General features: G+C 16.7%; 2 protein-coding genes across 2 annotated transcripts, besides 14 other annotated features; both read right to left on the bottom strand. All coding sequences in view use genetic code 6, as the record gives it.

Annotated features, from left to right (window-relative positions):
- Positions 1-540: 540 nt before the first annotated feature.
- Positions 541-571: a microsatellite.
- Positions 572-667: 96 nt separating this feature from the next.
- Positions 668-703: a microsatellite.
- Positions 704-857: 154 nt separating this feature from the next.
- Positions 858-906: a microsatellite.
- A 385-nt stretch (positions 907-1,291) lies between these two features.
- Positions 1,292-1,348: a microsatellite.
- A 7-nt stretch (positions 1,349-1,355) lies between these two features.
- Positions 1,356-1,401: a microsatellite.
- A 431-nt stretch (positions 1,402-1,832) lies between these two features.
- IMG5_146300 (hypothetical protein) lies at positions 1,833-2,429 on the bottom strand (the record flags this gene model as incomplete). The annotated part of the gene is made up of 3 exons (XM_004031100.1): positions 1,833-2,020; positions 2,089-2,278; positions 2,351-2,429. The coding sequence occupies 3 exons, from the start codon at positions 2,427-2,429 to the stop codon at positions 1,918-1,920; spliced, it is 372 nt and encodes a 123-aa protein (XP_004031148.1). The 3' UTR covers positions 1,833-1,917.
- Positions 2,428-2,485: a microsatellite.
- Positions 2,436-2,473: a microsatellite.
- Positions 2,441-2,482: a microsatellite.
- A 153-nt stretch (positions 2,486-2,638) lies between the features above and the next one.
- Positions 2,639-4,085, bottom strand: IMG5_146290 (leucine rich repeat protein; the record flags this gene model as incomplete). The annotated part of the gene is made up of 4 exons (XM_004031099.1): positions 3,582-4,085; positions 3,215-3,360; positions 2,888-3,154; positions 2,639-2,838 (listed from the first exon to the last, which is right to left on the bottom strand). The coding sequence occupies exons 1-4, from the start codon at positions 3,971-3,973 to the stop codon at positions 2,639-2,641; spliced, it is 1,005 nt and encodes a 334-aa protein (XP_004031147.1). The 5' UTR covers positions 3,974-4,085.
- Positions 4,086-5,632: 1,547 nt separating this feature from the next.
- Positions 5,633-5,670: a microsatellite.
- A 543-nt stretch (positions 5,671-6,213) lies between these two features.
- Positions 6,214-6,252: a microsatellite.
- A 2,143-nt stretch (positions 6,253-8,395) lies between these two features.
- Positions 8,396-8,429: a microsatellite.
- A 1,281-nt stretch (positions 8,430-9,710) lies between these two features.
- Positions 9,711-9,754: a microsatellite.
- A 32-nt stretch (positions 9,755-9,786) lies between these two features.
- Positions 9,787-9,829: a microsatellite.
- Positions 9,789-9,829: a microsatellite.
- Positions 9,830-10,690: the final 861 nt, after the last annotated feature.

Genomic DNA, 10,690 nt, shown 5'->3' with positions numbered 1-10,690 from the left:
TCTTTTTCGATTTTAAGGGAATTTTCACAATCAACAATTAATTTTATTCTTTACTCTCGTTCATTTTGTCTTTTCTTTATATAAATTTCCCGGTCATTTTCTAAATTTCTCTATAAGCTATCAAAATACTCTAATGTTTATTATATTTGATTGTTTAAAGCTTATATTTTATCTTCTTTGGCATATTCTTATTAATTATCTTAATTTTCTAAAATGTATTCTTAATGATTTTATATTTCATATTCTTATTTTATTCCATTACTATAGTTATTAAACCTTTTTAATTTATATTTTCGAATTCTTCTACTTTATGAGATTTATCGTGGTACTTTACAGCACATAAGTGGCACATTATTCGTAATTCACATAAGTTTTCTATACAAAGCCAACCTATTTCTTTATTTGGATGATATTTGCAATATACTGTTTAATTATCGATTCTATTTAATTAATTATTATTCATTCTATTTTTTTTTTTAATTTATTTTTTGCTATGTTTATAATACTAAGTTTTATCCTACCTTATTTTTAAAATATAAGAAAATAAAAATTATTAAAATAAAAAATTATTTTCTTTTTTTAATTTTTTAATAAATTTTATTAAATTGAATTATTTTAATTAAAAATAATTATTATAAAATTAATTTGAAATATTTCAATTATTCTAATATTGTTTTATTTTATATTGTATTTAGTTTTATATACTCAATCAACTATAAAATAAATCAATTAAAGATTTTCTAGCCATTTTTTTTTTGATGTAGTTTTTAAATAAAAATAACAAAAAATATTAAAACATCAAAAAATAATATTTTTATCATAATAGTAATTATTATAAATATTTTTGATTTTTATTGATTAATAAAATAAAATTAAATTAAATAAATAAAAATGATTAAATTAATACTTTACAATTTATTTTAATATATATATATTTTATTTTATTTATAATTATTATAATATTTTTCAAAAGAGTTTTACAAATAAACTTTTTTTATTAAATTTATATAATATTTATATTTAAAAATTTTAATTACTAAATAAAATATATTTCTTATTAAATTTAAGAAATAAAATATTATACAAATCTATAAAAAGTATTATAAATTATTTTTAATTTTATCATTATTAAAATATTGTCAATGTCAATAAACTTATAATTAATTACAGTTCTTTATTTATTCTTAAAAAATTTAAATTGAAAAAATAATTTATAGTTATTATATATATTTCTTAAGTTAAATTTTTAAGTATTTAAGAAATGCATATAGTAATATTTATAAAATAATAGTTTTATTTTTTATAAATTGCTTTTTTTTCTTATAAATTACTTTAACTTTTTAAAATTTAAAGTAAAATTTAATTATTAATATAAATTTTTTATTAAATAATTATTATTATATTAACAATATTAATTATATATTTATGATTATAACTTACCTATATATATATTTTTAAATTTTATTAATACTTTATATGTATTAGACTATTCTCTATAGAATCAATTTTGTATTTAGTTATACTGGTATAAAATAGTTAAGATTGTAAATTTTTAATCTTTTCTAATTTTTTAGGTTAATTAAAAAACTTTTTAATATTTTTATAAGAAAAATAATCTTTGAAAACAAAATAATGATAAATATGATTAATTTAAAAATTAAATTAGCAAATAAAGTATAAAATAATAGAGCTCATTATATTTTAACATTTTAAATTATTACTTTAATTTACTTATTAATTAGAAGAAAATTATAAAGTAATAAAAAATAATGAATTAATATTACATATAAAGTAAAAAATGAAAATATTATATATTATTTATAAATAAATATTTAAATAACATGTTTAGACAAAATTAATACTTTATATTATAAAATATTAATTTTTCATTTTTTATTATTTATTTAAAAAAATATTTCATTTTTTCTAAGATCTCTTTTTCTTTTTATCAGATTTTGGTTTATTCATTAATGATCTTTTAATAATTCTGACTTCTTCACTTAAAAATGATCTAACAATTCTATTAAAAAAATAACATTATTAATAAATTTTTTAATTGCTTTTTTCATTTTTATTTAAAATAAATACCTAGTTCTAACACAATGATGGCAAATATGTCCTCCATAAGTTCTAGATACAGTTTTTTATCTTCTACTCATTGTAGATAAAGCACTAGCTCTAACATTTGCGATTCCGTTTAATAATGCACCGCATCCAGGTTCAGTACATTTTTAATTTACGACAACCTTTTTTACGTATTATGCAGCAATTTTTCCACCTATAATATTTTTTATTAATTATTTTTTTATTTTAATATAAATTTATATATATATATATATATTTTTATTACCAGGAGTTTTTACTTTTCTAATTTTGTTTGATCTAGTATTATATGAACAACGTCTTCTATATGTTATTCTTTAAGCCATTTTTAATATTATTTTTTTTATTTTTTTCTTTTATTTTTTTTTTTCTTTAATTTATTATATTTAATTTTTGTTTTTTTTAGCTTTTTTGTTTTGTTTTTTAATTAAAAATAATAATATCATTTATTTTTATCTATATAATATTTATTTTATTTTTTATATTTATTAATACTAATTTAAAGCATTATAAAATTAAATATTTTATTATTCTTTCATATTTATAAATTTTTCTTGTATTTTTTTTTAAGTTTTTCTTTAATTTTAGGTTCGAAATTATTCGCTAATAAAACTAACTAAATTTCTTCATTTTAATTAACTAAAAATTTATCAAGAAAATCATTATCTTATTCACTTATATAATTCAAACTTAAATTAATCATTTTAACTTATCCATTTTTAAATAATGCAAACTCTTTAAATTATATAATTTATAAAAATATATTATTAATTAATATATATACATCCTTCAGCTACTTATAACAATGGTTCTAAATAAGGAAGCATATCCTCATTAATTTTTCTTTTTTATTTTGTAGCTTTTGCAATTAATGTTTCCCTTTCTTTTTCTTTATCTCTATAATGTGAAAGCTCTTCAGGTGTTAATATCTTTTTTCCTACTCTCGTTAGTATTTCTTTTACGTCGTCTAAACTTTTAATATTATTTTTAGCTAAGCCTAAATATTCTATTTTATGGTAACTTTCAAATAGTAATCCTAAATAATTTAATCCTATTATTAAATAAATTTTATTATTAATTTTTTTAAAAAATAAAATAAAAACTAACATACCTTCTTTAGTAAAAGTGTTATTATATAATTCAATGTATTTAATTTAACAATTTGGGTTATTTTTTATTTATTCACATAGCAATTTTAATACATTATCATTAACTTAATTACTTCTTAAAATTAAAAATTCTAAATTGGTATTAGCTCTTAAATGAAATTATTTATAATAAATTAAATATTACTTGTTCATATTTGCTTTTTTTTATTATTTTTTTCTGTAATATTATTTTTTATAAAAAAAGCCATTAAATTCATTTTTTCGTGTATTTATTTTTTGATGATTGAATTTTTTTAAAAAAATATTACAGAAAAAATAATATGAACAAATAATATATAGTTTTTTTTTTTAAAAAAAAAAAGAATATACAAATGAGGAATAAAAACTTCTTTTAAACGCTAATCTAAAACATTCCATTCAAAAAAAAGCTTATTTATATGATTATTTTATTAAATTAATTAAAGGATTTGAGTAATCACATGCTCATCTAAGTCATTATTAACAAATTTTAACGCATAAAAATTATTAAAAAAAGGAACAATTAATTAAAGAATCTTTATTGCCAAATAATCAACTTTTCTATTTTAAAATAATAAATATTAGCCTTTATCTTATTCTTATTTTGGTTAATTATTTTGCTATTAATCTTCATTCGCTATTTAGTTTTTTGTTACTTTTTCATTTTAAATAATTAGATCTTCGCTCATTTAAGGATGGGGTTTTGCACCTATGCACTTGTATATATTTTATATTGATTCCATAAGATTTTAATTAATTAAAGGTTATATTTATTATTAATATTTTAAAAAAAACTCATCTATTTATAATATTTCATTTTCATTATATTATACATATTCCCAAACTAATTTAGTTTCATAATCATTATATAATGGTTATACTTTTTTGTTTAAAAAAAATACAAATATCCATTATTTGTTTATAATATTTACTTTTTATAGCTTATTATTGCTTTTTATTCATATTTAAATTTTATTAAAAAAAAAACAAAAAAATATTTTAAAAATAATCAAAAAAAATATCAATGAATTTAAAATAATACCTTAAAAACCTTTGTTTTTATTGAAAAATATAAATAAATATTTTTTTTCTGAATATATAATCAAAGTTAATATTTATATATATATTTTATAATAACAAAAATTAAGGGAAAAGGCTATTATTATTTAAGGAAACTATATATTATATTAATAATAATAAAAAAATAAAAATATCTATACTATACATTAAAAAGAGAAATATACATAATCATTAATATAAAAAGTAAGTAAAAAATATTCAGATAACCAATTTAATAGCTTCTACATAAGCCTAAAATTCTTCATCACATTATTCTTTTTGAATCACAGATAAATCTACCCAGTTTTATCCATAAACACTAACTCCACAATCTCCTGAGTTTAAAGAATCACTACTATCAATTACATAAGCATAAATATAATAAACACCTACTTCAAGCATAAAAGGTTCATCTAAATAGCAAAAAGAGGTTAAATCTCTTTAATTTCCATAAACTTGAATTATAGGATTACAAAAAGAATCACAAACACATAAAATAGATTGCGAATAAAATTTATCTTCAGGCGTTTACATTTAAAATTTAATACTTTGAGTTCTAATAGAATTTTGTGAAAGTTAGAAAAAATAAATTCCTTTATAGTTGATTTTAATTTAAAAATAAGAGTGAATATTCCTTTATAAAATCAAACTTTATAATTTAAAATTAAGGAAGAAATAAGCAATATTAATATGAGTAAAAAAACTTTAAAAATCACTCCATTTCATTATAAAACCAACATTTTCTTAAGCTTTATCATCATATTTTTTAATTCGAATATATTTTTCAGAAAAGCTAATAATTGAATAAAACACATAATTTTAAATCTGGTATAATTTCATTAAGTTTTCTCTTATATTCCCTTATTTTTTGCTTTCACATAATATTATATTCCCATTATTAATTGCATTTTGAATTCTTTATTGTAATATTTCTTCATATTCATCTTTTATTTTGAAATTTCTACATGGACAACCTGCTAAATCATGGAGAATTTCACGAATACACCCTGCATCTATTTAAGCATAACTCCCGTGTAGTTTAGCCCAAGCTTTTTCAATTAAAATTGATAAAAAATCACCATAAGTAAAACAAGGTTATCCGTTTTTGAATGGAATTTTATCATCTATTAATACATTAACTTTTATTCCTTTCCAAATAATCTTTACTGTACATTAACCAGAAACTGGATCATATGAACATATTTATTTTAAAATATCATTGTTTTTTTCTTAAAGGGAATATAAAGAAGAAATGAAATATTTGTTTTTTAAATCACCTTATTTAATTTAAAAAGGCTTATTTTATATTTAAGATAATCTTATCCATTAAACTTCATTCTTAATTTTTTTTTTTTTTTATTGTTTTGTTTTGTTTTTTTTTTACATTATCATAATTTCCTCCTATTGATAAAGGTGAAGCGAGAAATTGGAAATCTTGGAATAATTTATTTTCAAAAAATTGAGGTTTATTAGTTGCTGAAATACTATTTTTTAAATTTTATTTATTTTTCAAAGTCAAGGGTTCATAAAAAGGAATATCATGCATTTTTTTTATAATAAAAAAACAAATTAATAAAAATATAATACATAATAAAACATAATAATATATATATATATATAAATTTGAGAAAAAAATAATATATATATATATATATAAAATGAAACATATGTCTTTATAAAAAAAATTTACAAGAATATAAGGTGAAGATTTAGAATCTAAAGAAAAGCGTTAAAAAGATGTAAATATGAATTAAAAAAAATAATTAATGAAAACAGAATTCGAAGAGTTTAATAATATATAAAGTTAAAAAGAACAAATTCAATAATACAATTTAATTTAAACGACCCCAAAAAAAGCAACTGCAAATATTACCTTCAAAAACTAACTCGATAAAATAGTATAAGCACGTATTTTGAAAGAAAGTTAATTATAATAATTATAAAATTAATTAAATAATTTAAATAATAACTAATATAACGAAAATTAATCATAATAATAAAATTAAAACTTATTATTTACTTCAAAATAGCATACATCTACTCTTTTTTCAAAAAGTTATTATAGGTCCAATAATTTAGATTTTCTTTCTCAAAATGATTTCAAAAATATAGAAAATATGTAAAATTATTTATCAAAAGTAAAGGAGGAGATTTAAAAAAGTAATGAAAATATTTAAAATGAAGAAGATAGGAATAATACAATAAAAAATTAAATATCAATCCTTTATAAATCTAAATAAAAAGTAAAAGAATAAATACATCAACTTTAAAATATTACTAGAATATAAAATTAAAGGTTTTTAGATCTTTAAAGCATTACTTATTCTACTAATGAAAAAAAAGGTCTTGCTTTCAAAAATTTAAATAAAATAAAATAAGAATATTAATAAAACGAAAATATGAGATAAGATTTCATATCTAAATAAACTGAAATATGTGAAAATACTTTAAAACAAAGAGTTCAAAGCGAAGAAATTATTGGAAATATCTTACTTTAAATAGATGAGAACTAAAGAAAACTATTTAATGTTAAAAAATAACTCTAATAAGAAATAGATAAAGAATATTAAATTTAATAAAAAAGATTTTAATAAAAACATACTATAAACTGTATTTAATTTTTTAATATTTATCTTTAATTATTTTTTCCAGTTAATTCTTACTTAATTGAATAATTCTAAAGTTAAAATTCTTTTTTTATAAACGAAAAAGTAAACAAAAATTAAAACATAAATATTTAAATTTAATAAAAGTAGATTGATTAAATTTCAGATGAAATAAATGATTTATATCATAATTTACCAAAAGGAATAAATTATTTAGTAAATCAAATATGTAAAAACTTTAATGAATAAACCTATTTATAAGAAACAAACAATGAGAAATACGAATAATTATTAAAAGCCAAAACCCAATATACTTATGATTTAAAAAAAATAATAGAATAAGTAGAAAATTTGAAAGAAAAGAACAATTTTATCAATTAAATGTAGATTGATGAAAAAAAAAATGAAGAATACGAAAACTAACATGAAGCAATAGATGCCGGAATAATAAAATTAAATGAACAAAACATTTATACAGTTAATATAATAAAGCTAAACGAAAAAAACGAATTTAGAAATTTAACAGAAAACATAAAATAAAACAATAAATTTTTCTTTTATTTTTTTATGAACTACGGAGATGCAATAATTCGTATATGTAAAATAATACAATCTATATTCTAAAACATTCTCCAAAATACATCCTCGTTATCAATAATATACCGAAAAAGTACTGAAGCTATTAATTTTATAAAAACAATTTGGTTTCCAAATTAAGAAAATTAGATTGAAAATGTTCTTGAAACAGACTAAACTCAATAAAAATAATCTGAAGATGAGGAAAGTCCTTATAAAAAAAACATAAATCAATTACTTCCTTCCTATAAAAAAAACTTGATTTTAAATAATTAAATGTTTATTGAAAAATATAAGCTGAAAGATATTTAGGATTTATATACAAGTATTTTTAATGATTAGATTTCAGAGTAATATTCTTCATAGTTTTTTAATCTTTTAAAAAATGATAGAATTATTTGGTTTTTTAGTTCCTTAAAGGCTTTTTAACAATTCTTTAATTAAAAAAAAGAAACACTTGGATTTTAAAATGGGGCAGAAAGTACTCTTTTAGACTTTTATGAGCTCGAAAATAATGCTTTTAAAGAATATAATATTAAATTATAGGTTATAAAATCTTTATATACTTCTATTTTATAATAAATAAAAAATGAGTCTCGTGATATTATTGATTACTTAAATCAAAATGGAATTAAATATAAACCAGATTTATACACGAAGCCAAAAATTTCAGAAAATATAAAAAAAGAAATTGAAAAAGTCATCAAACGATAAGAAGAATATAAATACTCTTTAGCTGAAAAAGAGGAAATTATATAAACTTATAAAGAATATGAAAAATTATGTGAAAAATAAGATGAAAGCAATCAAAAGAATCTACAGACTACAAATGAATCTGAAATATATTCATAAATTATTAATTATATAAATGATTAGGCTTAAAGAAAGTCAAATAATGTTTTACCTTAGGCATAAAATATCCAATAAAATGAAAATTAGAATTAAAATTAAAATTAAACAGAAACTGTCCAAGTATTAATTTAAAAACCCATTTTAAAGTATAATCTTAATTATAAATCATAAAACGATATTTTTGAAGATATTTATATTAATTAAATTAATAAAATTTAAAAAGATAAACATAAAAAAAATACAGAAAAACCCACAAATACAACTTCTCCTTTAAATAACTCACATAAAGGATTATAAAATATAAGTTAAAGACTTTCATAATACCCAAGATAAAATTTATACGCAAAAAATATGCTTTAATTTTCATAAAGTTCGGCTATTTTGTCAAAGATTAAGCGTCTAGATAAATAAAAAGATACGAATGTATATATTAAAGCTATCTATAATGAAATTTAATAAGAAAAATGGAATATATAGAAAACTATTGCGACATTAAACAATAATGAAGAAAATTAAAGTAAATTAAAAAAAAGTAATAGTGTTAAATAAAATTAATAATAAGAATAATAGAAGAATTTTAAGTATACTAAAAATTCGTGGAATACAGCGAAAATAATATAAACACCTAATTTTTAAATAAAAAGACCTTTTACATAATAAAATAATAAGACATAAAAATAATTAAACTATCCAAATATAACAAATAATAATAATAATAATATTAATTCAAATAATGTAATTTTGTCATAATTTAAAAAAAAAATTCTTAAGAAACTTAAGAAAATTCTTATTATCTATAAAACACACATTCAAACTCTAATATTCCAACTAATTTTCATAATAACACATATAATATTAAAAGTTTATAATCATAATTATCTGATAATCAAATATAGTATCCATTTAGTTTTTATGATAGCAATAATATTGCATCAAATAATTTAGATGTTAATAACTAAAATACAATTTTTGGACCTACTGGGATATTCTCTAAAAAGAAAATTATGGAAATTGTTTAAAAATAGTTATTTTGAGTATTTGCTTGTTATAAAATTATTTTATATATGTTTAATAATATTAAATCAGAAGTATAGTTAAATATTTTTATTCTTAAATCAATTTATATTTTAAAATAAATATTTAATTTATTTATAATAACAATTTTTTATTTTTACATTTATATTTTTATTAATATTATCAACATTTTTAATTTTGTTAAAAATTAACTTAAAATAAATAATTTATAAACTAATTAATTATCTTAACTTTTTTTTTCTTAATATTAAAAAACAAAAATTTTAAATATAACTATTATAATTAAAAGAATGTTTAAATTAAATTAATATTATAATATTTAAAATTCGATTAAATTATAAAAAAGATTATGTATATATATATATATATATATATATATATATATATATATATATAAATACGAAAATATGAATATAATAAAATGCTTATATATTTTTAATTTTATTTTATTTTTATTTTTTTTATATTTTTTAAAAATCTTTTTTTATTTATGTTAATTAAAAATTAGATTTTTATAATTAATAAAATTCATAAAAAATATTTTATTTTCCTTATAAATAATAATGTAAAATGAAAAATATTTTCTAAAAAGTTTTTTATATTAAATAGATATAAAAAATAAAATTATAAATATAAAATCTATAAGAAACAAAAATTAAAATAAATTAAAAAAATAGAAAATGAAAATAATTAAAACTCAATATAATTATGATAATGAACTAACACAATCATATAATATAAATTATAAAGCATAAATATTGTAAAAGCATTTAGGTGATTAAGATTAAATTTTAGCAAGCCCAAGTGTTTAAAAAAATTCAGCTCAATTGCCTAGTATGTAAATTATATTCAAAAGAAATTCTCAAGTTTTAAAAATAAAGAACTCTTAATCTAATTTATATGAACGACTAAATAAAAGTTATCAGAAATATGAAAAAAAATCAGATAAACTTAAGATTATATAATTAATAAAAAATAATATTTACCGATTTTTTTCATAATATACATTAATAGGAAGATCTAAAAAACTAAATAAATAAATAAGAGAATTTATAAATGATAAAAGTGACTTTTTGAAATTTAAAAAAGAGCAAAAATAAAAAAATTTGCTTATGATGATATTAGAAAAAATATTATTAACATTTATATCATTAGCTGTTTTTCTAAAGTTAGATAAAATACCATTAATTAATCCAGAAAATAAATACAAAATAATACTTGACTCAATTATAACGGCTTATAATTGCTTTTATATATTCATAATTTCAGTAGAAATATTTTTTTCGGCTCACTTTTCCTACGGGCATGTTTTTTCAGAAATAGCACTTAGTG

This window comes from Ichthyophthirius multifiliis (assembly GCF_000220395.1).
Source record: "Ichthyophthirius multifiliis unplaced genomic scaffold scaff_1120509251131, whole genome shotgun sequence".
NCBI classification, from domain to species: domain Eukaryota; phylum Ciliophora; class Oligohymenophorea; order Hymenostomatida; genus Ichthyophthirius; species Ichthyophthirius multifiliis.
The sequence above is the reverse complement of the archived record's forward strand: the minus strand, read 5'-3'. Positions and strand labels throughout refer to the sequence as shown.